Source organism: Callorhinchus milii, unplaced genomic scaffold, assembly GCF_018977255.1.
Source record: "Callorhinchus milii isolate IMCB2004 unplaced genomic scaffold, IMCB_Cmil_1.0 Scaffold3, whole genome shotgun sequence".
NCBI classification, from domain to species: Eukaryota; Metazoa; Chordata; class Chondrichthyes; order Chimaeriformes; family Callorhinchidae; genus Callorhinchus; species Callorhinchus milii.
This window is the reverse complement of record NW_024704744.1, coordinates 72,539,937-72,566,729: the sequence shown is the minus strand read 5'-3', so window position 1 is coordinate 72,566,729 and position 26,793 is coordinate 72,539,937. Positions and strand designations below refer to the sequence as shown.

At 40.4% G+C, this 26,793-nt stretch overlaps 1 protein-coding gene across 4 annotated transcripts in view; it reads right to left on the bottom strand.

Moving 5' to 3' along the window:
• Window positions 1–623: 623 nt before the first annotated feature.
• rps6ka2 (ribosomal protein S6 kinase, polypeptide 2) overlaps window positions 624–26,793 on the bottom strand; it is a 133,055-nt gene continuing 106,885 nt past the window's right edge. For 3 of the 4 annotated variants that reach the window (XM_007894325.2, XM_042333577.1, XM_042333575.1), the window contains 14 exons: window positions 26,564–26,706; window positions 23,238–23,308; window positions 21,614–21,702; window positions 20,504–20,568; window positions 19,098–19,200; window positions 13,732–13,862; window positions 12,961–13,086; window positions 10,152–10,241; window positions 8,922–9,080; window positions 6,669–6,830; window positions 5,937–6,013; window positions 3,886–4,003; window positions 2,394–2,531; window positions 624–1,602 (listed from right to left, as the gene is read on the bottom strand). In XM_007894325.2, the coding sequence (XP_007892516.1) occupies window positions 1,477–1,602; window positions 2,394–2,531; window positions 3,886–4,003; window positions 5,937–6,013; window positions 6,669–6,830; window positions 8,922–9,080; window positions 10,152–10,241; window positions 12,961–13,086; window positions 13,732–13,862; window positions 19,098–19,200; window positions 20,504–20,568; window positions 21,614–21,702; window positions 23,238–23,308; window positions 26,564–26,706 (1,598 nt within the window). In that variant the 3' untranslated portion in view covers window positions 624–1,476. The remainder of the gene's footprint in view (window positions 1,603–2,393; window positions 2,532–3,885; window positions 4,004–5,936; window positions 6,014–6,668; window positions 6,831–8,921; window positions 9,081–10,151; window positions 10,242–12,960; window positions 13,087–13,731; window positions 13,863–19,097; window positions 19,201–20,503; window positions 20,569–21,613; window positions 21,703–23,237; window positions 23,309–26,563; window positions 26,707–26,793) is intronic. The other variant, XM_042333576.1, reaches the window with a different exon arrangement.

The window sequence follows — 26,793 nt, the reverse complement described above, 5'->3', positions numbered from 1 at the left end:
ATAGGGAGCCAGGTGAGCATCAGTGTGATGGGCTCACGTATCCAGTGTAGAAGTGGATATGGGATACAGAGCCCTAAATTATCTGGAACTTGGGGAGTCCAGAGGTGACAAAGGAAAGGTTTTGGGGTTCATCTGCATTGAGGTTGTGGTAGTGGCAAAGCTGGCGATGATGTGAATATTGAGGAAAGCAGACAAGGTCAGGGCCTGGATGGAATGTTCAAAGAAAGAGGGTTGAACAAGATACTAAGATTTGTTACAAGCTCCATGAGTTGGACTGGGTACTTGGGTCTGCACCCAATGTGAGGAGGCACTGGCAGGAACCAAGCAAGACGGCCTCTGTTTTGTCAATGTTGAGCTGGATAAAGTTAAGGCTCGCCAGGACTAATGTCTGCCAGGCAGAACAGCAGTATTCCTGGAGTCAAGGGTAGAGGCAGAAAGGTGGAGTTAAATGTCATCCATATATATATATGCTTGTGGATGGCATAACCAAGAGGGAGCAGATAGATAAGGAAGAGAAGTCTGAGAATACAGTGTTGGTGAACTCTGCACATGACAGGGACAAGAGCAGAAGGCGTTAAGACAAAGTGAAGACACTGGAATACATGCCATAGCAATGCTATATTATACCATATTAAGTTGTATCATTCCTTTACAACAACTTATGCAGGTTGTAAAGCACCACAGATCAAGGCAATATCTAGTGCAAAGTGTATTTTATGGCGCTTAGAAACAAATCTATGTTAGCTCGTACATATTTACTGTGGCATGGTCTAGCTCATTCTACTGCACAAAGACTCACCATTAATTACAAACTTCTTAGGACCTTCCACACCTTGAAAGTATATTGTGCTTTGTTCTATTTCACATTGTGTTGGGACATTTAAAAATTTACAATTACAAAACATGAGAACGTCTCAATGAAGAAAGCACTGTCAACTTAATGAGTCCATTATCATCTCACTGAAACAGATTCCAACTTCCAAATGCAAACAGGAGACCCACACAGTCTTCTTGGGCCCAGTAGGACTTGAGTGTAATGGGCTAGGCTCACATTTAAAACCTTACCTTTTGAAGCGGAATCAAGGGGTAAGGAAAGAGCCATACTGTATATAGAGCCCCTAGCGCGCATGTTTCATTCAAGCCCCTCAGATGGGCATTGTTCTCTCGTCAATCAGGAAAGAGTTAAGCGTAGTTTTACCACACATTTTGCCACACATTTTCTAATGTTATGAGGCAAAAAAATAAGAAAGCCTATTATTTTGAAAAAAAATGTGTTCCTGTCGTCTCCTCTTAATCCTTTACAATGTCTCTTTTTAATCTGTTTTTGAACAACAGTTGGACAAATCTAGGCCCAACCTCTATGAGTACGTTGGGTCGTTTGTGGTCACTTATTGGTCATGAAGGTCCATATTATCCATTATCTGTTTTTACATAAAAAAATACTCTTGGTTTCCTAGAGCTGCTTCACGGCAACTGTTATAGTCTTGTAGAAGTCAATCTCTTCATGCCTCGTCGCTGAGCCAGGTTTGAAGCCAACACAGGTTCTAGTCTTGGTGCTTGAGGTGTACGGTTTAAAGCAAAGTAGGTGGCAGCCATTGCACCCTGTGATAATAGATATTTAAAACAATCTGTAAAATGAGCATCACAATTCATGTCCTGACCATCAGTGAGAAACATTAGTTATATATTTACCAGCTGGGAATAAGGCTCTACACAAGCCTGTGGTACTTCATTATCTGGGAACCAGGTACTTGAATACCTGTCTTAAGTTTCTTCTATTCTTATTGTTAAAAAGTAATCTGGGGTGCTGATGCTTAACCACTGATAGGTCAGTTCATTGCTAGTCCTTGGGACGTCCTCCCGACGTGAAAGGCGCTACACAAATATAATATTGCTGTTGTTGCAGTCAGGCATGGAAAACATAATGCAGTATTGAGTATATGTTCTATTAGCACCCCAAAGGCTCCATTAGATGCTGGGACACAGAACTGTTTCAAAGCCAGGGCTGTGTTCAGTTCATTAGTTTCAGCTGGTGCATCAGTAAAAGCACTTTAGTGAACCTTAGCATCCTTGGATGAGAGGAAAATCAGCCACAGTTCCTGCTCCTGCTCGCCATCTGGCAGCTATCTACTATTGGAAGCTACACATGTGCATATGGCAGGTAACAACGGAAATTGGCAAAGGCACAGAGCCCTGCATCAAATACTCTGGTCTCGCTCATTGTGAAGATTCACACATTAAGAATAGACACTTGGGGCAGGTTATCAAGTACCTGACTCCCACGTACCCAAGCCTTGTCCCAGTACAAGGAAAGAGAAGTCACAATATTTTCAGGAGAAGGAAAAGGTTAAAAAAAAATGTTAAAACTTGCATCCAGCCTGTTCAAAGCTCACCTTGACCAACTGAGCATCCTGCCTGTTAAGCTGACTCTGTGATAGGAATTCCCGATTCACAATCCATGGGTGTCGCAGTACCTGCATTGCTGTATGCCGTTGATGAGGGTCGACGTGTAGCATTTTAGACACCATATCCTGCAGGAATCCCAAAACAGTCAAGTCACTTCATGTGCGGCATTTAGTTGAATCAAACTTTTTTTTGTCCAGCCTGGTGTCTGATTCATGCAGGAACACATGTGTCAGCCTGGCTCAGAGGTAGTGCTCTCGCACCTGAGTCAGAAGGGTTGTAGGTTCAAACCCCACAACTCGTACAGTCTGGGCCATGGGTCTCCAACCAGTCGATCATCACTAGGTGGCACTCTTCCACATGATCAAAAAGACAATAGAAATTGCAACGTTTTTGAGTCCAATTGAAATCAAAGCCGGATGCACAAAGTATTTCACTCGTCTCAAGATAAAAAAAAACTAACCTTTAATGTTTAAACTGCGATAATATTGCACAAGTATATTCTGTGAAGCACTTTGAGACGTCCACCCAACAAGAATCAAATTAAGGATTATTATTGTAAATCCATCACAGCGTTTAAGGGAATCCAAACCAGACAGAGGCAAGTCAATTCACAGGAAACTTCCTACTCAATTTTTTAAAAAACTTTTTAAGTGAATTTGTCATTATTTTTATACAGAGACTATTCCATACAGAGAAATTAGGAACAACAACAGATTACATTTGTATAGCACCTTTCACATCGTGAGGATGTCCAAAGGCACTGGACATTCAGAGATTTGGACTTGAGCAGGGAGTTGGGATCAGAGGGGTGGAGGGCAGGGAGGGTGGGGAAGGAGGGTGATCAAAGGCGCGGTCGAAGAGGAAAGGTCTTGTAGCGTGCCTTAAAAGAGGAAGGGAGGGAGCAAGGCAAAGGGACTGTGGGATGGAGTTCCAAAGGGTGGGGGCAGAGAGGCTGATGGTGGGGTGGGCCGGACGTGGTACGTGGAGCAGGCCAAAACCTGCTGAGCGGAGGGAACAGACAGGTTGGTATGGCGTTAGCAGACCACAGAGGTAGGAAGGAACAAAACTTTGGAGGGGTTTGAAGACGAACATTGGCTTGGTTCCTAACCTGTTTAACTTTGAGAATAATGGGCACCTGGGAGTGATTATACAGCAATAATACAAATGAGGGATTTTGGTAGTTTACACCCATAATAATGGTAGTGAATGGCAGTATAAAATCAAACGATTTAGATCACTTGTACAGAGAATAATACTCCCGGGAATGATCAGATAGCAGTCGTATAATTGAGGGCTCACATTGTATCATATAGTTCAAGAGAGATCAATGGGTTTATAAGCTTCTTCTGAACACTGAGAAATGACTGTTATTGGATTGTCTGTGACACACACAGTGCACTCAGTCTCATCGATATGTGAGCAGGGGAGTGGAGTGTCAATAACTTGGAAACAAGGATAAAGTCAGTCTTAAACTCTTACCTTGGCAGCATCAGAAACAGTGTCCCAGTTCCCACCAGTGAGGGCGTATTTCCCACTTCCGATGCGTGCTAAGATTTCCTCCGGGGTGTCATCTGGTCCATTTGCAAATGGTGTGAACCTGAACCCATTCGAAAAAAAAGAGGGGGGACAAATCACTTGGACTTTGTAAACCTTGCATCAGAATCGTTTATTTTTTAACTCCCGTAGGCAACGGCTGCAAAAAGCAAGAAGCCCTGAATACACCAATGTGTGTTTGGTGTGGCACTTAGTTGCACAGCTCAGGAAGGACTTGTGTAGTCTCCCTAGTCTGTTGCTGCGTTACTACAACAAATGGTCTCAATGCTCCTAAGGTTAGGAAGGGGTTTAAACAGCAAGAGATCTAACTCTTACCTCCTGCTACAATGTGCATGTGAGGAGTTGAGTAGGATGGAAAGAGGCTTAGATGTAATCCCCTCTATAGTCAAGCAGCCTGCCGGCACTGACCTGCTTATTATTTAGACATGAATGGTACCAGAAGGTGGCTGGTTCTCATGTAATAGAACCACATCAAGACCCAGGACGTTCAGGATAAGGACGGAAGAAAAAGAAGAACTAAAATCAGGAATTGTTATATTAAACAAGTCCACTAGAGGGTGCTGTTGTACTTGTCCAGCGTAGTACAGCTCCTACAAGTATACACCAGGCTCAGCTTTGGGTTGTCTAGTTTTCCTTTAACGATGGGGCTCAGAGAATTCAGGGAGAGACTTGTGGTTGGTGGGAGGCCTTAGACGTCTGTGCTGAGACTGTATACATGTATATATACACAAGGAAAATCTCTGCTATAACACTGCTAAGTGCTCCAAGATGCTACTTCGCGTGAAGGCCGCTATATAATCCCAAGTTGTTATTGTGAACCAGAAATTCCAACCCAGGTCATCAGCAAGGACACAAAACAAACAACGCTGTCAGCGCTTCCAGGTTTGTGTCATCAATGGTGATATCACTGGTGAGCACTGCACATACACTCAGCCAAATGTCAACCAGCTGCTCTCATCACACAAGACTTGACCTGCTGCAACTATTCTCTGGATGCACAACCTACTAGCGATATTCTCGTGATAACCGCATTTTCATGACTTATAATATCATAAAATGTCAAGGTCCATTAAATAATCAACTTATAAGTGACGCAATGCTAAACGGAGGAGCGTGTAACAGGCTTTCCCGGTATAAATGACATGGATTTGCAAGGTAGTTACATTTGCAGATGACAAAGTAAGGGCTCATAAGGTTATAAGAGAGGATCAGAACTTTTGTTCCGATTGATCTCATTCTTCCAGAGTTCCAACCCGACTGACAAGACACAGGTTCAGGATTGCGAAGGTCAATTTTTTTAAACAGATTGCAAAAAGTGTTTCTTTGCCCAGAGGGTAAGCAGGATAAGGAGAATGGGTTACCAGGAAAGGTTGTATTGGACTAATTTAAAAAGGACACTGGACTAATTTAAAAACAGTTAAATGCCGTAATGGGAAAATGATAGGGTGGATATTCTGGAAGGATGAGATCAAATAGACCGAAGGATTTTCTTCATCAAGTACTTCTGAGGGGTCACAAAACAACCATAATTTGGGAATTAGAAGTATCACTCTGGTGCAGGAGTCGATCTCTGAGTTTGGTGCTTCAGTACGTTGTCTTTGTGATTTTCTTTGCATCTAACATCTGACATGAGAGCTTGAATTTGCAATGTTTCCAAACCATATTTATTGGGTTAATTGCGACTTCCTGTTTACCAATATCAGAAGCTGTTCGATTTGTGAGATTTGCAAAAGAGCTAATCATTAATCCCGAAAGCTTGTAATACACATAAAGAAAAACCCTAATCCATTAAAATGCATGTGTCTCCCAGTACGATGTGCCAATGAGAATGCTATGGATAGATTGCTACCTACTTACATTTTCAGGCTAGATATTAGCAAATGGTATGTGTGGAACCTGAAAAGGAGGAAAAATACAGCAAAGGTGATAAAAGCCTAGCAACTGCGATGTGATGAGGGAAACAAAAGCTTCCTTACCCTGCCAACATAGTGTATAGTAAAATCCCTAAACTCCAGATATCACAGGCCGCATCATATCCTTGCCTCTTTAGTACCTGTAAGAGAGATTGATACAAAATATATTTTTAAAAATGCTATTATTCACTTGAAGTTGATACATTTGTGTCTGACATACTGTCAGTTAAATATTTTAATGCTTGCTATGGTGCCTATAATGTTGAAACATTTTAAACAGCTTCACATCTGATTTTTGTCAAGTGCAGTGACTGTGTAATAAATAATAACAATTCTTACATTTGATATAGCGACTTTCACATCAGGAAGATGTCTCAAAGCATAAAGTGGAGCATACAATGAAGTGGAGTGAATGTGAATTTTGAAGACGAATATGGCAACTCATATCATTTGCATACAGAAATGTGCCACAAACAGCCATGGAGTGAGGGATAATTATTATTTGGAGAATCTTTGACCAGAACATCTGCAGAAACTCTCTTCTCTTTTCGAATTGTGTCATGGGATCCTGAACGTCCACCTGAACAGGCAGACATGTACTTGGTTTAACATCTCTTCCGAAGGACGTTACCTTTAACAATGCAGCACAACCGCAGCATGCATTGGAGTGTTATCATAGATTATATGGGTTTGAAGTCCCCAAGTGAGGCAGGAACCATTTGTAGGAAAATGTTCCTAAATTCTTTACCTCAACTAAATAGCATGCAAGTGGAAGCACGGCCTTCATCACCTTACCTCGGGTGCTACAAAGTTGGCCGTGTAACAAGGGGTCATCAGTAGGCCATTCTCTGCCCGAAGCTGCTTTGCAAAACCAAAATCACAGATCCTGATGGAATCTGAATTTCCCGAATCATCCACGTACAGAATGTTACTTGGTTTCAAGTCTCGATGGACAACCTAATAGGAAAAAGCAATGCTTCGTCAGAGATGTCTGCATCAAACAGAGCTCTGCCAGCCCTGTCTTTGGCAAACCCCAAAAACCCAAAACAACACCTCCCTGACACTGCCTCCATCCCTCTCTATCTCCCTCTTTCTCTCTCTATAGCAAGGTATCGTGACTTCTGCCCAGAACTTTCACGGATGAGGCAGCTCAGACTAGGAACTGAACAGAGTGAGAGATTGATCTTGCATACTCCCACTTCATTCCTCTATATGTTTGGGCTCCACTACATGACATGCAGCCACCATTCCCATAAGAATGAGGAGGTACTGTATTTAACAACCATCCATAGAAAAGGAACGGCATTAAGTTCATTCTCAGAGTGCATCTGTAAAGGTAACCTTTTGATGTCTAAGGCTGAATGTTTCAACATATTTACTATCCATAAAGCAGATCTCTTTCTTGCTTATTCAGTCTAAACAAAATCACAGATGTCTTTTATATCTTTCTCACCATACCAGGGATTTTAAAAGAAAGCTAATAAAGACATCTGAGATTTTTATGTACTAACCATTAAAATAATACTGTTGCTTAAATGAGTGCTCTTAGGTGAAGGGAATATTCTGAAGCAAATAAATGGGTTATAATAATTATTTATTTATTTTGAAGGGTATATTACCTCTGGAAAACTGATCCACCAATCGACTAACAACCAGATTCCTACTTACTGTTTTAGCAAACAGAGGCGTGTGGAGTAAGAATACTTGCCTAAGGTTTCGTCCTGCACAGGAATCAAACCCAGATCCTCTTGCTTGCGAGCCGAGTGTTCTAACCAATACACTACAGGACTCCACAAAGCTTATTGTTAGGCCTTACCTGTGAGATAACACTAGAGAGCAAATTACTGCTGGAGCACAGCCCTCCGCTCTTCAGGATAAGAGGCTGGTCCCAACACTACCTTCAAAATATAGGTACCACTAAGAAGCCCTCATGGTTTGCTAGAATATGTAAAAGGACAAGAGGGTATCTGTGCTTCTCCCTATGAACACCGACCTGTTGCATCATTTGCTGGAACAATTTTTAACCATTTACAGTACAAAATGCTTTATTGAGTATCAGCTTGTACTCTTCACCCTAACTGCCTGAAATAGACTGCGACCTCACCGAGCCTTTTGCTGGGTTCTTATTGTTGTCGGTCTCGGGCTACTGGGGAAGTGTGGGGGGGTGGCAAGTGATTCACCCCTCATCATAGCTCCTTCAGCGAGAACATAGCTCCAGCAGCAAGGGCGGGTCACCGGGCAATTCAGATTTCATTACTTTACACAAAGAGTAGTGAATATGTGAAACGACAACACGGAGGCAGAGGGAGATTATGCAGGCAGGTTTGAGTGGGAATGTATCATGTTATAGCCTAGTACGAAGTGTACACAGCTATTATTATGTATGTATTGTGCCTTCAAGACCCATCTCAAGACACTCCTCTTCAACCGTGCTTTCGATCTCCCTGATTCCGCCCCTGCCCTCCACCCTCCCCAACCCTGGGTCTGTAACTCAGTCTGTCCAGCGCCTTGGGACGTTCTCCCAACGTGAAAGGTGCTATATAAATGTAATTTTGTTGTTGTTGCCATGTACTATGGACTGTGTTGTACTACCTAATATTATGAACTATATACCACATAATATGTAATACTATGTACTTCGTACTATACAATATATAATATTATGAATTATGGGGTGCAGTTGAAGGTAAAAGACGGATGCTGTAGTGTAGAATTATTTCTTATTCTTCACATTGGCACCAGTAATATGCATCACAATAGTGTTTTCTGGTCCTGTGCACTGCTATGTTCTTACAACCCATTTCCTTTTGTCGGAATACTCCTTTTACCTAGGAGTTACCACTGCCAGAGCTAGAGTTTACTGTGTCATCTACCACACTTTCTGTATTATACCAAGACCCGATAGAGTGGGTAAACTATTATCAATAAAAACAAAAACAACATAGAAGTATTACTCTTCTTACTCCTACCATTGTACATTTCTTAATTCAATGCACGTCTCTATATACATATTGTGTGTAAACTAATGTAAACGTTTACATGACATACTCCTTGAGAATGCAGGTACTCCACAGTCTTTGTAATGGTGTAAAGCACAGCACTGGCTTCTCTCTCCGAGAAACACTTCTGTTTCAGAATCCGGTCAAGAAGCTCTCCTCCTCGCATAAGTTCCATGACAAGATACAGATATTTCCCATCGTCATACACCTGAAAAACAACGCCCCAAAAAATCAGGCTCGGGTTAGGCCACACGATTCTGCACGCCGGTGCTGGAAAAGACTCATAGAGTAACAAGCAGGTTTCAGTGCCTGAAGCTGACTCACACAGTCTATCCTCAGACCTATTTGCTGAAAAGAACATACATGATGGTTCCGAATTTATCAGGAGGTAACAATTGAAAAGTGAAAATCTTCCTTGTTTACCACTTTCAGATAAAACTCTTTGAATCTATAAATAAAAAAGGAAGAACAATATATTGTTTTATCGGGGCCTTGTTGATCTGCAAGACCCAAATCTGCAGTAGATCTGCAAATCCAAATCTCCTATTTCAATACACACCAATGCTCCCTCTCGCCTCACTATTTTTTAAAACTTTCTCTTCCTCTCCCTTCCTGAAAAATGTGTTGTGCTGAAATGCCCATTGGACAAATTGCTCTCAAGCCTCTGGAAAAAGAGTACAGGAGTGTCTGAGGAATTTTACCCCTCTGAGGATCACCATCATTCAATAATATTATAATCTTTGCATTTGATATAGCGCCTGATCACATCGTTGAGACATCTCAAAGCGCTTCATAGAATATACTGTAAAGTGAATTAACTATACTTTGTGAGCAAATCGCGGGAGCCAATTGCGCACAGCAGTGTCCCACAGACTGTCATGGCTTGAGTGACCAAATTATCATTATTCAGCATAATATAATTTCAATCCAGGGCCAAAATTTCTATCTAGGAATCAAGCCCAACAAGGAGGAAGGCGATGGTTTCCCAGCTGTAAAACTTGCTGATAACACTGGAATAGGACATTGCAACACAGGACACTAGACATTTTTTAAAAAATGATGCCGTGATGGAAAACGGTAGCGTGGGTATTCTGTGAGGATGAGATCAAAATGGGTCTAAGGGCCATTTTCATTCAAGCCAATCTTGTGGAAATAACTAAAAGGGGATGAGAGGTATTGTTTTGGTCAAGCATTTTCCAGGAAGGTTGAGAAATGTCCAGTCATTTGGGCGGTAGCTGTCAGTCAGCAGACTTAGTGAAGACCAGTGTCATCCACTTACATCTTTTAAGGTAATGATGTTTGGATGCTGTCCATATCGCAGTAATATTTGAATTTCTTCTGATGGATCTCTTTTGCTTTTGTCGATAATCTGAAAGAAACACAGTGTTGTTAGACCCACTTAAAATTCCATAATGCCTCTCAGTGAATCACATACAATCATACAATTGATTTTATTAATTTATTTAATTAGTGTTCTAGATTTTCTTTGCCCAGAACTTTTATACTTAGCTACAGTAACAATTTATACTTGTCTGTAGCTCTGTCCTGAAAATCATCAGTGACTCTCACTGACTACAGCACCACACTGAAAATCAGCAGCAGCTCTGGGTTACGATTCTGTGAAATTCACATTAATAACTCCAAACAGGAATAAAATCAGCTGTGGCTGCACACACTAAGATACATGCCTGCAGAGCTGTCAATAATTTGATACCAGCTGTAGAATCTATCTCCTGTTATAGCCTCTTTGTGGCCACAGGTTGCTTCTGAATGATTACATATCAGCAGCCTCTGCCTTCATTCCATGCTATTCCAGTTCTACAGACTAAAATCTTCAACAAATCTTTTTATTTCATTAATCCTGCATCACTGACTATAAATGATATAGACTGGAAAGAGGAAGTGTAGAACTCTGATTAAATCTTAGGCTTCAGGTAACGCTTGCAATCCTCTGTAACTTCATTTTGCTGGTTTATAATATAATCTGAACCTTTAAAGCAATTTATTTCCTTAATATCCACAATCAAACCACCTTTAGCCAGCACCTATAACCACCTATATATATTTAAATATCAGAACCAATTGAAATAAAATAATGGAATCACAGGTAGTGCTGATGTTATGCTGTTGGAATCACAAAGATTGCTAACGCAGGATGGTGGAACTATAAATGGTATCGACTAGAGAGAGGGAGCATAGAGCTTTGATTAATTTGTAGACTTCAGGAGATACAGATACATGGTATTCAGACAAGGAAAAATGGACTAAAGCTTTGATCTTAGTGAATTTGCCACTGGGTTCCCAGGTTATTATAAGCAGTTTTTTTTTTCGCGGCCCATTTAATTTTGCTATGTTTGTGCTCAGACAGTTCTGCCCTAAATTAAATGGGTCATAGAAAATAAATAAATTAAAGCTTATCTTTGCTGTAAAGAGCAGGTTAGCACAACCCTTAGCATGAAATTATAGGGGCTGCTAATGCCAGTGTTGAGTCCGTTCAGTGAAATAAAGAGCTGCCCCAAATTAGTGTCTGATCAACATATTACAGGTCACAAACACACTAGCTGGAGATTCTGGAAGCTGAATGATAATAATCCCTGCATTTGATATAGCACCTTATTATATCGTTGAGATGTCTTAAAGCATGACACAGGATATACTGTAAAGTGCAGTCACTGTGTTTTGTGGGCAAAATCCCAAACCAATGATTTGATATCAAACTGCCAACGAAGAATACTAATTTTTGAATACAAATTATTTTGCCGGTTAATTGATTTAGAAGGATTAGCTGCACCTGCTGCCCTGTGTTAGCTTCCATTTAATGTAAGTGGGAGATGTGCAGACTGCAGCCTTCTGTTACAACCCGCCGCAGCTTGTGACTGCTTTCCCCAGGCAGTGTGTGAGACAGTGCCAAGCACTATAATCTGAGGTAGGATTCCAACTGGGTCAGAGCTGCGCTGCACAAGCTAGAAATGTTTAAATCAATGAAAGGCGCATTGTCACCACTGAAATATAAACCTTTTTCACCAGAACCTGAGGCACAATGGAATGAGATGAAGACACACAAGCCAGCACTCCTACTTCTTTTAAGTAGTCATATGTAAACCTCCCTATCATGAACTCCACTTTAAAATCACTGTCACATCACCAGTATTGAAACCCTGGGTTGCTTCCCTCCACAAGCAAGTTTTCTCCTCTTCCTCCTCATACCCACCTTCCCCTCCCTCGCCCAGCAGTACATGGAGGAGCCTTGGTGTTTTATCTCGTTCTCAGCCTGTACTTGACCATATGATCTCCAACAATGTTGCTCACCAGATGGTTAGTTAGCGAGTTACTGTTTGAATGGGAGTCTTTCACAAATGCAGTAGTTCTGGGGGCTAAACCTTCTGTTCTCTCATCTCACTTGAAGCTTTCCAATGTTAAATCTGTGTCCACTGGTTTATGTCTCCAGTCCAAATCAGAAAGCCAGATTACAGCTGCATTACGTGCATCTTACAGCATCTTAAAACACCTGAATCACATCTCTCCCTAATCAATGTAGGGAGATCCATAATGATCCACATCAGAGGCAGCTAATGGCTGGTACCAGGACATGGAAGCTGGTGGAAGCCAATTCGATAACAACTTTTAAGAGAGAAGTGGATAATTATTTGGGGAGAACAAGTTTGCACGGCTATGGGGAGAGAGGGGGGGGGAGTGGGATTGATTTGGATAGTGTTTTTCAAAAAGCTGGCACAGACACAATGAGCCGAATGGCCTCCTTCTGAGCTGTATAATTCTATGATTCTACGACGTGAGTCACACCGATGGTGCTCGAGAGGTAAATTGCTTTGCAGCAATTTTTCAATGAGTTGTGGGACCCAATTCTGGTTAATAGTAATAGTTTTTAGTGCCACACATTAGTCCCAAAGCCGCCATGTGAAATAAAAATACCTTCTGGTATAATGTGACTGCATTCATTCTGATTTAAAACAAAAATTACTGTAGCACTCCCACTAATTCCTCGTTTGCGTGGTAGTGTGTTAAAATTGTGAATCAGGTGGTGTGTGTCTGATCACTTGTGCTATCCGTTTGCTGGTTGAAACACTTACTTTGACGGCATACTCCACTGACGTGGCTTTGTGAACGCACCGCTTGCATACTGAATACGACCCAACACCAATATCCTCGTTTAGCTCGTAGCCATCAGTGAAATGAATGCTGTTCCCATGTAACTGCTAAGAAACGATTTCCAATAAAAAGTAGAAATGAAGAGAAGAGTGAGAACAACTGGAGCCAGGAGCATTGGTAACAGCAAGCTACACTTCATGTTAATGGGAAGCCTACTGAGAGATACATGAGCAGAACTCTGCCAATATCCCAGTTGATAAAGGCACAACCTGGTGTACCACAAACCCATATAGTTTGAAAGTTTGAACCCTGGTCTTTGCTGAGTTAGCTCATCTTAGCCGGGTTAGGGTGCTTCAATGACCTGGGATTAGGAAGGGAGAATCAATCAAGTTCCCTACTACTGATCACTGTCCAGAGCCCGCTGCCGTGCTACCGAACGTGCAGGTGAGTGAACATCAGGTGATGATTGACCCGAGCTCGGCTGTGTTGCAGTCACAGTCAACACTCCCTGTCAAGGCCCACATATAAATAACGGCCACTTGGGCGAGTTATCGGAGGACACATTAAACAGATTCCCAGCCGGTAGGAGTCTAGAAGAAATGAAAAGCGCTATATCAAATGCAAGGATTAATATTTATTATTATAAGGAGTCAGTATTTTCATGAAGCGGAGAAAATTGCAGGAAATTGTTCTTAGGAATCTTGCAATATTGAGCTCGATATCTGATGTTGAGATCACATGAGCTGTCAGACCTGCACAATAGAATGCTCGATGAGCTTCCGGGATTCGGATTGTGATTGATCCTGGCCCAGATTGGTGGCAACAAAGCTGAAGCCTCGGAAAAGCTGGTGTGTGTTGGCACTCGGAGGCAGGCCAGGCGAGTCTGTGAGGAGAGACAGGAAGGAAATCAAACCTGGCAGCTTGTACATCAAAAAGCACTGATCAGAGACATCTCATGCTGCATTAAAGCTTGCACAGTCTCCGTCTACTTCATATGCCATAATAACAACACTGAATATAATAATTTAATATAACTTGTTTCATGTCAGGAGGATATCTCGAAGCACTCCACATAATTTACCTTGTATTTTTTGTGGACAAACAAATATTACAGTTAGAAGGAAAATGGGAGGGGAGGGATTCTCTGCTTGTCAGAAGCCTGACAAACTCTAAGCTGTAAGATGGTTCCTGCTCTAAACAATTGTTGTCATGATCAAACAAAGAGATTATAGTCAAACAGGCAAACAGAGAAATTAGACCACTACACCAAAGTCAGTGAGAAAGAACAAACTTGCATTTTTTGGTGTCACTTCGAAACATCTTAGAAGTTCTTTTACATCAATTATTGTTACTTGTATGCCTGTTTTTTAGGCAAATTTTGCACACAGTCAGGTCCCACAAACAGCCATGAGGTAAACGTTCAATGTGTATGGAAGATTATTGACCAGGATACACAAACTCTTCGTTTCATTTTATATGCTGCTTTTTCCAGAATCCTGCATTCTGCTGGTACCCTGTACCTTAATCTCCCAGATCTACATCATCCTAATTTAAACACTTCTCAAATTGCTCTTTGCACAAAGTATAATTTGAACCGAGAGCAGCTTAGTTCCTTGTCGCTTTCCTCAAGGGCAAACTACTAGTTTTTCAACGATTGACCTAAAAGCATAAAAAACTCAAAGGATTGGGAGTGAAAATGTGACATTTGTGAATCTTGCTCTTTCAGATTTTATTTATTCCAGGTATAAACATCATAACATTGAAAAGTATGAACATCCTTGCGTTCAAATGTGCTCATCTGTATTTAAACCCAATGTGTCTCATACATAGATCTATGTACCAAGCTCAGGTATTTTAGTAATAATAATAATCCTTGCATTATCACGTCGTTGAGACATCTCAAAGTGCTTCATAGAATACACCGTAAAGTAGATTGACTGCATTTTGCGGACGAAAGTCTTTATACAGCAGAGGCCAACATGTTAATAAACTGGAAATGAGAGCCACACAGAGAAATTATTCATCTTAACAAAAGGTGGTAGCGAAGGTTTTATACATTATTTTTAGGGTTGCCATGACTGAAAATTGTTTTAAATGCAATTATTGGGCTCTTTGTATCCAGCCAACTTCAACCCACGTATTTCTACTGAGATCTTCATCTCTACAATTGTCTGCACCTCTAGAAGTGACTTCAATCACTTTGGTTTGAAATTATCATAGAAAATACAATAAGATTTTCATTTGTTTAGCACCGTTTACGTTGGGAGGATTACTCAAAGTGCTGACTCCACATTTACATAGAGCATGAAATACTGGAGCCTGAACTCTGGGGATTGCCACTTGTCCTTTTGTAAAGGACTCACATCTATCTGGGATGCAGGCAATTCTGGACTCAGTTAATCAAAGACCAAGAGAATTTCATTACTGTCCACCAACTTGACTCTGACAACTGTTATAAAAGGTAAAAGCTTTACTTACTGCCTTGAATCCAGCAGTTAGACTGTTTGAAACCCCTAATGCTATTGGATCTTTTAATGAAATGGGTCCAAAATATAGGTCACCTCCCTTCAATCAAACACCAAACATACTCCATGTTAACCGATACAAGAAATAAGGCACAAAAGCAAATGTCTTAAGAGTATTAATGTATAATATAATGTAATCTCTACTTGTACTATTGTTGCTGTCAAGAGGAGACATGGAATGAGAGTTGTGCTCTATTTATAGTGAAACATTCATTACAGACCCAGTGCTAAAGAGCCTGGGGCAGGTATTTAAGATCTGGCAGTTGTATTATGGTCACTATAGGAACAGAAAGATCAGTGAGGTGCTGGTTAAATGGGTTTAACCCTTAGAGTGAAGATTCTCGTCTGTGGGTGCCAACCACCTGCATGGAATGTGGTAAACCTACTGAAGCTCTCAGCAAATGCAAGAGAAAATTAGACAGATATTTGCCAAAGAAATGTATTGAAGGTAATGAGAGATAATGGGATTATTTATTACTACTTATTTTTAACTTTGGGACCAATCCAATCAACTATTATGGCGCTTTCAACTTTCCAGTACACTTCCCTTTGCACAACCCTTCTAGACAGCATTTATCTGCTGCTAATAGCACAGGAGCATATATAATAGCACTGCTGAGGAATCAAATCATATTTGCTTACTCAGCACCACAAGAAGGCTTGTAACCAGCTGGTCTTCAGTGAAGTCACATTAAATTACAGTCATGAAGCACTTTCATTTTCATCTGCCAGAGTTGGTCAGCTCCAAAAAGTGAGGATACAGCACAGCTAATGTGAAAGTCAGCAAAAAAGCCCATATCACTCAACCCAGCGTTACTTTTGCAAACACTCTGTGTATCTGAAAGACATCGGGATCTAAGTTACATTGGGGTCACCTCTCCATTCTCCCTCGCTCGGTGTGCAACCCTACCACTGTACAGTGCTCCAAGACACTATCCTGCATTAAGGGCACTGTATAAATGTAAGTTGTTATTGTTGAAGTTGCGATATTCATAAATAATATTTATTTCATTAGTTGTAACTTCCAGTTTGTGGATATTTTCAGTTGAGACACCTTATTATGTTGTCGGAGAATTGCCCTAAAAGTACTCTTAGCTCCAAAAGTGTCCTAATATCAAACCCTCTTCCTCCCTTTAACAGCAATTTTGATGAATCTGACAAAGAAGCAGACCCTCAGCGCTGACCTATTTTGCTCTTTCAGATCTTGGTCGACTGGCTGTGCATGTCTAGCATTTGAAGTTTTTCTGCCATGTGAAGCTTTTCTTAATATTAACAACATTATTATAGTCAGTGGAGGAGCTGAAACCATACAAGATGAAGAAGTGACAGCAATTTTCATTACTTCACGAGCAATGAGATTTGGTTGTTCATTTAGATGGATTTGTAATTCACTCTAGACACAGAAATCTAATTCCAGCAAATTGACTCTGAAGCAGGCAACTATTTCTAGCAATGATCTGAATTTTTGATCTCTTACTCCACTCATTCTCTTCCTCCATCCCATTCCACTAGGCAGGAGCCTCCAGAGCTTTGCAATATTAGCTGGCAAACTAAAACACGCAACATTTCCAGAGAAGAAACTCCAGATAATTTTGCCACCTTATATTTTTCCTTTCAACTGAGTAAAGCAGTTCTCAGAATGAGTAACATTCATAATCCCTTTGTTTGATTATAGTAACTTATCACTTTGTTGAGAGGATTCAAAGTGTTTCACCCGAGTTTTACTGTGAAGTGTAGTGACTGTGTGTTTCGTAGGTGAACGCAGCAGCCAATTTGTGCATAGCAATCTCTCATATAATGAAGAAGGCCCTTCAGCCCATTCAATCTCATCCTTGCGGAACACCCATCCTACCATCTCCCCATAACTACATGAAGCTGCTTTATAAACGAGTTCAGTCTTCTGACCTCTACCACCTTTTCTGGCTAGCTGTTCCAGTTGTTGATTAAAAGTGAATGATCAGTTTTATCTGGAGGATTGTTGGCCAGGACGCTTCATCTTATATTAATCTCTCTATTGGCCAAGAGCGAGTGCACATCTGACATAGAGGGATGTAAACATATGTTGAAGCTGTAGGCTTGCCTTCGGCAGAAAGAGAACATCAAATAAAACAGCAGTATCTGGCAGAGCAGTGGGAAATAGATCGCTGTTATAATCAGACCCACTGCTAGTGTATCATTTCACAAAGGGAACAGAACTACATCCAAGGCAAGAATGGGATTTATCTGATAACAGGCACTAATTATATTCAAACGCCTCTTTGATCACTGACATTAGTTTTCCTCAAGGATTCAACAGTATTGTTGTCCTGAAGATCCTCAAATAAAGAATTTCCTTGAAGCCCTGACTACTGACCTCCCGACTTCCAGATACAGTAAAAGCTTTTCTTTATCTCGAAAGCTACAATTTCAATTCATTTACTGAACACCGCTGTTCTCTAGGACAGAGGAACCTTTCATTTAAACACCAACAATCATGTGAGGAACAAGCCTTATTCTGTGCCTCGGCCTGTGTTGCTTCTTTTAACAATGAATCTGTGGGTTTCCAACTCTAAGATGTAACATAAGGTAATGCCATTGTAAACTCAATTAAACACAATTGCATCAAGTAGATGCAACCAACCTCTCCATCAATCGGTATGCAATTTGGACTCAATTTTTACTTTTTGTATTTAAAGGCTTATGTTTATTGGCTGAGTAGTAGATGCAGTTTTAGATAACAAATTTGCAAAAATACATGAGAAAAACAACTTGGGATTGAATGGCTCTTTAAAAAGCTAAAGCCTTACATTTGAGACATCTCACCAAAGTAACAAGGTGCTATATCAAATGCAAGGATCATTATTATTATTTGATATAGGCCTTTCACATCAGGAGGATGTCTCAAATTGCTTCAAACTGTACTATAAAGTGTAGCGACTGTGTGTTTTGGAGGCAAACTTGCAGCCAATTTGCACACAGGAATGTGCCACATACAGCCATAAAGTGAATGACCGATTTTATTTGAGGGATTGTTAGACAGGACACTTGGACGTTTCCAGTGTGCTTTCCTACCATGGCAACTGTACATAGCAAATACCATTTTGCCTAAAAATTTAAGGTGACTCAGAATTGTGGAAAATTGTTAAGTTCAATCTTAATTTGGAAGCTGGTTTTCTGCAGTTGTTTAAAAAATCTGCTTCCTAATTAAGACTGAATTCGAAAATTTTCAATACGTCTGCGTGATCTTAATTACACCTTAAAAGGAGTCGACTATAGGGGTATGGGGAAAGGACAGGTAAATGGGGCTAAAAGGATTGCTCTTTAAAAAGTCAGCAGACACGATCAGCCGAATTGCCACCTTCTATGCTGTAAATATCTATGGTTCTGAGAACTAGGTGAAATTTCAGGTTAAACTGAGCCACTGAGTTTACATAGAATATATGACACAGAAACATAGAATACATGGTTTGGAATCAAGCCATTCAGCCCAACTAGTCCATGCTGGACTAACAACTAACAGCGATTACTGTGTATTCTGTAGCTGAACTCCGCAGCTGATTTACAAAGCGCTGATTTACAATGATTAACAATAAGCTTCAGAAGCTAACACCCACCAGTTGGTGTTCTTGACGTGAATTCAGGGTCAAAGTGGAATGTGTCCTCAGGTCTTCCTACAGCGGGTTTAAATGGTGGTTTGATCTCTTTCCTGTATAACTTCTGCGGAAAGATAATGTACATCAGTCATTTCAAAGTAATTAACAAATATATTATGCAAACTTATCAATTCTATTATCCTTTCATACCACTTTTAGTGCACTCAGCAGGCCCACTCTATAATAGAAAACTTTCATGTTTAGAATAAAATGGAGACTATAAATATCAATGTACGGAAATTAGTTTAATACAGCAGTTCTATTTTCACGGCTGATCTAATGTTTGTAGTAGATGATGGTATGAAAAGATTCTGACTGAATGACTGCACCACATGTTTTATTCTACATTTATCAGAATGTGTTTTGTTGTTCTGGGTACATTATCATGTTTTGGTGAATTACAGGTCTGTTCTGCAAAGAGATAACATAACCCTGTTTAAGTCAGGTAGGATGTATATAAGCAAGCCTTAATGCTAATGCTGACTCAAATGAAGAGTTCCTTAGTGCCACTCCTGCTGACCAGGAGCCTTGAGCAATGCACAGATTGTTTTGGCAAACTAGCAATCTATTCAAAGGTCAGACAAAGTAACATTGCATTGAATTACTGAGTGTGCATTTCAGCCAATCTTTGATCCTATCATCCAAAGAATATAATTGGCAGCATGGATGCCTTGGCCTGCGCAGCAATCTGCAGCAGATCTCATTGAAGTCTTACCACCAGAAAGGAAAGTAAAAGGGGTGACAAGTGTAAACCAGAGTTATAACTTGAGCTGCCACATTCCAAATCGATGCATTTACACCCATGGGAAGGTAAGCAAATGACCCTATCTTCCAGCTATACTGCTTAATGGCCCCAGCGGTAATATAAAAAATAGTGTAATTGGGTCAGTCAATGTCCCTGGAGTCAAGCTTCTCTTTAGCTGCTCAATTGATGCTGGAATTTATGAAAGCCTTTGTTCATAAGTCAAACAAGCAGCGACAAAAAGCCCCATAATTATTCCAAAAGGCCATTAGAGAGAGAATGTCCCTGGACTCCTGCAAAGTGGAATTTAATTTACAGGATTTGTAAAGGATTCACAAATACTGATTCCTGTACGTATTCAGATGAGTCTCACAGTAACACACGAGAATGCCAATCTTATTTATGACTTTCACAAGCCTGGCCAATGAGAGATCAATTTAGACACAGTGACTAACATAATATTTCATCCAAAGAATATAAAGTTCTTGTTGAAGACAAACTAAACCCAAGTAGTGAATCAATTCTGCTCCATTTCTTAGTTCTCTATTATTAATAATAATATTGTACATTCTTACTAATATAAAACTCATGCCACTGAGGTTTCAGATGCCGGTGACGTACTTACATTCCAGTCTATAGTTCCAAAGAAGTGATGACGCTTGATCTCCTCCACTCCATCAGGCCCCGCACCTTGAAACCAGAATTAAAAATGAGTAATCAAGAAGCTTGTATTTCTATCAATTTCTGCTGCATTTCAGTAACACTGATTTTTATACATGAAACAAATAATATTGAACAGTCACCACAGTTAACATAGGGGGTTACATTTAATGTATCAAATTGGAATTAATTTCTCGGCATGATTTAGATATGGAAGAGGAAGGGTGATGTCTATCTTAAACTGATTACAACAAATCTTTATATCATCTTTACCCTGTAATATGATTTCTATTTATAAAATCATAGTGAAAAGATTGCTGTCTTGGGTGATCCGACAAAGATGCCCAATATGAAAAAAATCGATGTCAAATTATGTGGTTTTAGCTGGTTACACTCCAGAGGTACCCCAATGCACACTCTGGGGTTCCCAAGCCTTGGCCAACCTGCTCCTAATAGTTTCTGGCATAAGGTAAGCAGGATGAGTCCCTCCAGGGAGAGAGTGCACTTTCTATTCCAACAATCGATCCCTGGAATTTCCATATGTAGGTGGGATACATTTTTAATGTATGCTTAAGAGTATCCAAACCATTTCTCACTTTGGTTTGGATACTCTTAAGCATGGGGATGGATTTCTGCCTGTGTCAGGCTGACCAAAAAAAGTGAAAAAAAATCTTTGACAAAAAGACAGAGACATTTCATTTTAATGAATACAAGACTACTTGCAGAAGCAGACACAATTTCAAATGATGTAATTTAGTGTTGGGAGAATAATAATGAAAAAGGACCAGTAAGTAATCCAGAGACTCAATATATTGCTGTCCCTAAATGCTATTCGCAGGCTTCCAATATGAAGATAACTGAGAATCACATTTAATATCTCAAGAGACAGTAACAGATTACTTTCACAAGCCCATGGTGTTGCAGTTAATCTATTCTTTAGTCCCTTTGACAAATTAATTAAACCAGTTACTCAGGAAAACAATAAATTAAAATCAGGCAATAAAGCAGACTTGATTTGGTAATTGCATTCATAATTTTGGTGCACAGTTTTCAAGAAGATGTGAAACAAGTCTACCTAGTCTGTTGGAAGGATTCCGCTTGAAAAGTGCTCGCAAAAGGCTCTGGGCTTCTGGGCTCAAGAACTGTGGCATTCCCAGCTTGGCTCTGCAACACAGCAACATTTCCCAGTGAATAAAACAAACAGGAAATTGGGGTTTAATTCAGGATATTTCCAAACCAGATTAGACCCGCTGTCAAAATAGAAATCCTGCTGCTTTTTCCCTGAACAGATTCCTTCCCCAACTCTCTCCCCCTGCCCCCACCACTATTCCCTTCTGACTTTCTCTTCTGGCACATAACTGGGTGATGGTTCAAAGGGCTTTGGCATCCTACAGTCTCATCCAAACAGCTATTCTTCAATATGATCCCCGACAATGTTTGCTGGCAGCTGTATGGATGTGGGATATCGCAGTCGAGCCCAATCCTGCCTTTGTTCTGTGCCCACACAAACCCACGAGGGAAAGGAGGAGAGTTGTCACTGGACAGTGTTCAGGAGCAGAAATACCAATTCACTATTTTGCATTCTCAACCCCGAGGACACTAAGCCAACTGCAGTACCTCTGTCCAGATCAATTAGCCCTGCACAGACCAGGAATTGAAGCACGTCTGTGTGTCTCAGTTGACAACCAAGCAGTGCAAATTGGATTGAGATTATTGGCAGTCAGGCAAATTGAAATTACATCGTCATCACTAAGCATCTTCTTCAAGTTCTGTCTAACAAACAGCAACAGTTTCATAACAAACTTCCAAATCATTGGGTGGGTTAATTTACAAAACCTTAAAGAGCACTGCCTTAATGAAAAACATCCAACAAACGTGCTTTTTTTTTGGTAGGGGGGCGGGGGGAGGAGAGAAAAAAAGCCAATGCAACACTTTTGTCACAAAACCCATGGAATGATTCATTGCAGTACAACGCACAGCACTGGAGCATTTCACAAACCTTTCTCAATTTGTTTACAAATAATGTTTGCATCACAATGATGTACACTTAACAATCTTCATTGCTGAATTGACGAAGTCCCCAAAATAGACTGAACAGAACAAAAGAGTGACTCAACCTCTAATTTTCCCTCCCAGCTTGTTCGCTGCAGGGAGATGCCTGAGTTCGACGCAGTGCCTTCCCTTGATAACATATCCGTGATCAAGATCCATGATCCGTTATTATGTGAACAGTTATGAGTGTGACCATCCTTTGGCGGAGGCTCCTCTTAAACTATGACCACTATATTGGATAACTAGATCTAGTAGAAAGATAAACATTGGTACAGAGTCACAGTGGGAGATGGAGAACACCCAGGGAAAATGCATGGTGCTACTCTGTCCAACCTCTCTGCATTAAAGCATTACTGCTATATGTCTTGGTTTAAAAAATAAATTTATTGTACAGAACAGAGTGGACTGTGCTGGGATTTACATTTATAATCACCAAGTATACGAATCAAACACCAACCACCTACAGATGCAAAAAATCATTCTCTCTGAGCAAGTCTCTCAACCTGTCTATCTGTGGATACTGTTAAATGCCTGTGACTATAAAATAGGTTGTCTGCAATACACTCCACCTAAATCCTCCAAGCATTCATGCAGCATTAATGGATCTGCTATGTCTGAATATGATCATTCTATTTCAATTGACTTACTTGAGGATAAGTGCCATGGTTTCCTTTCTGTCCTTCCCTTGAAAAGGCAGTGATCCGGTTAACATCTCAAACTGTGGAATAAATTAAGACAAAAACATACATTACGACATATGTAGCTTTGGCCTGAGTAATTGACAATGAATTGGATTTACGATGTGAAAGGGCTAATTCTATCATGCGTCCGTCCAGAGCCAACCCCACTTACGTGACTCACTCTTTGAACGAGTTTAATAACTCACCCGATGGTAAAAGTTGAAGGCTTTGCCCATCTGCAGCTCAAAGCCACATTTTGCTGATATCCTCATAAGCAATCGGTATTAAATATAACCCCTCTATTTGTGGGGATACTTTTGAATGCCCTTCCCCCCACCCCCCAAATCTGTTTCCTTACCATTGGGACGAAAAGGAGAGAGAACAGTCCTGAATCTCAGTTCCTTTAATAATCCATTGCTGAGTAGATGGGAAATGGATAACTAGATTTATGTGGAGCAGCAGGTCTGCCGAGGGTCACAAGTGCAGAGCTGTGAATGACCCAGTAGCTGCACTATCTTTCAGTAGTCTCTCACCGGACAGCTCGATCAAAAATTTTAAAACAGTCCTTCAAACTACTCCTGCTACCCACGTCAAAAGTCTTCATCAAAGTTAAAATGTCAATCCACCACTGACAAATAACGTGCAGTCCATTTCCCATTCCTGTGTGTGTGCGTCTGTGTCTCGGTAAACACTTTCATACTTAATCCTCTGTCACTGGAAGGTGACCCAGCTGCCCTGGCTCAAATGGTCCTCAGTTGACTGTGTGACAGCAGAGCTCTGCAATAAGTGTTGCAAGGTTGTCTTGGTATTATCGAGCCTATGGCCACCCTGACTGAATGCTGATGATCACATAGAGCTACAGGAATTGCCAAAATATTCCAACGCTTGGATCAGTATGTCGATAGATAGCTGACAAGAAAATTTGTGTCTACATATTTAGCTACTCGTGGAGCAACTGAATCAACATAATCTTTATTATATTAAATAAGGTTCTTGAAATATGCCTCTTGCCTGAATAATAATCCTTGCAATTGATATGGCACATTATCAGTGTTGAAATATCTCAAAGCACTTCACAAGATTTACAGTAAAGTGTAGCAAGTGGCTTTTCATAGAGAACAAATAGTGTCTACCATATACTGATCTGACAAGAGAACGTGATTTCTGTTGATGGTTTGACTATTGTGAACATCATTTGGGGTGTGATTCAGCTTTGTTAGTTGTAAGAGGCAGAATCCATTTCAAGAGGGGAGTAGACAGGTATATGAAAGATAATAATAATAATAATCTTTGCATTTGATATAGTGCTTTTCACGTCTTCTAGATGTCTCAAAGCGCTTCACAGAATAGACTGTAAAGTGAATTGACTGTATATTTGTGAGTAAAATACAGCAGCCAATTGCACACAGCAGTGTCCCACAAACAGTCGTGGATTGAATTGACCAATTTTTTTTGAGGGATTATTATCAAGCGTATGGAGTAAGGAAATTTGCCCAAGGTTTCACCCTACCGGGAATCGAACCCGAGTGCTCTCACCACTGAGCTACAGATAGAGGCTTGAAGAGATTTGGGATGGAGCAGGGCAGTGGGATTTAAAGAACACCATTCTCTGATAGCCGGTGTAGACTCAATGGCTGAATGACCTTCTTCTGTGCTTTAAATTTCTATGACTATGATTCTACGATGAGAAATTCCATCAAAATTGCCATCAACCAGGATCTCTGCTCTGGAAACAAACTGGACTTGCTGCAGTCAGTGTGACATCCTTCTAGTTACCAGAAAGAGCTGTCATTTGTGCAAATCAAGAAATCCCATTAGGAATTACAATACCCCAAATCAGACTCCAAAATATATTGTGATCAGGGTTACACATTGTCTGAAGTCAAGTGCAATTTGACCTGCAGATCTGTTAAGCCTTAGAAATAATATTAAATGATAGTTTTCGCTAACGTGACTGAATAATTACATTTTTCAGTCTTGAATTCGAATGCAATAAAACACGACAGGCCAATTTTACACAAAATTAATTTCTTCTTGATTGGCTGCAATTTTCCTTTGTAGTTCCCTGCAGCATTTGGAAAGGCTGCAGCTTTTGTCATGTTTTCCCTTACATCAGTGTTGGCAAAACTCCCACATTCAAAGTTACTACAAGAAATTCAGGCTCGTCATGATAAAATAGAAGTGCACCATCTGGAATCTGCAAGTACAGCTCCACCCCCTCCCCCACAGCTTATTTGTTGCATGTTCCATATGGCGACATTACACTGAATGTAAATCTCACGGAGAAAAAAATAATAATCCTTGCATTTGATATTGCACCTTTCACATCTGGAGGACATCTGAAAGCACTTCAAAAGATTTACTGTAGAGTGTAGAAACTGTCTATTTGTAGCAAACATGGCAATCAATTTGCAAATAGCAATATCCCACAAACAGCCAGAAGTGAATGATCAATTTTATCTGTGGGATTGTTGGCCAGTACACCAAGAGAAACTCCCTTTCTTTTTGAGGAAAACTATCTTTAATTTCCACCTAAAGAGATAAACATTTAACTGTCATTCAAAAGACACTCCTGGTGTGCCATCTTACACTATGAGAGTCCCAATGCGGGACTTGAACCCACAACCATCTGACTCGGAGGTGATAATTCCACCAACTGAGCCAGGCTGACACCAAAATGACTGTTCTGGGGACCATTTAAACTGTTGTCACACATCTACTAATTTTTAAAATTCAATTTCTTGGAACAAATCAGACTTTCAAGTTAAAATACTGATATAATTAACACAACTGTCTCAATAAAAGCCACTTAAGAGAAAATACTTTAGAGTAGGATAAGCAGCAGATAAGTCTTTGTATCTGTTTTGCCATGCCAGTTAACTATTCTGCCTGATTCTTTCATTTCAATTGTTTGAATTGTATTGAAGCAGAAACGTCAAGACTACTAATGCTCTGCTAAATCAATAAGCAAGTCCTGGACAGACAAAGAAAATGGGCAGTCAAGAAATTATAGCTTTTATATAATGCATTAAAGGAAAAGTGGATTAAAACTTCATTTAATTCCTGCCAATATAACCAGACTGAAGAATGGTTTCAATGCTTCTTGCAGTCTCACAGAGTCAATGGGACATATCAATTTGCATTCATTTACAGCTCCCATACACACTTATGCAACTTGCCCTGACACAAGTGATTATTACTAAGCCAGACACCCAAACACTCCAGCCTTTGAACCTGCCCTTGAGAAGCTGTTTTACAAACTGACCCCCAATATCAGAAGATATTTCACGTACCATTAAAACTCCGAAGGACCACCAGTCTGCACTTTGTGCGTGACCTCGTCGGTTAACTACTTCAGGGGCCATGTACTCTATCGTCCCACAGAAAGAATAGGCTCTCTTATCTTGGTCGACGGCCTCCTTGCTCAGCCCGAAATCTTGAACAATAAGAATCACTTATAACAAGGCTGAAATCTCGTCAAATGTCAAAATAAAACAATGCATGGAGCTTGAACATTCAATTT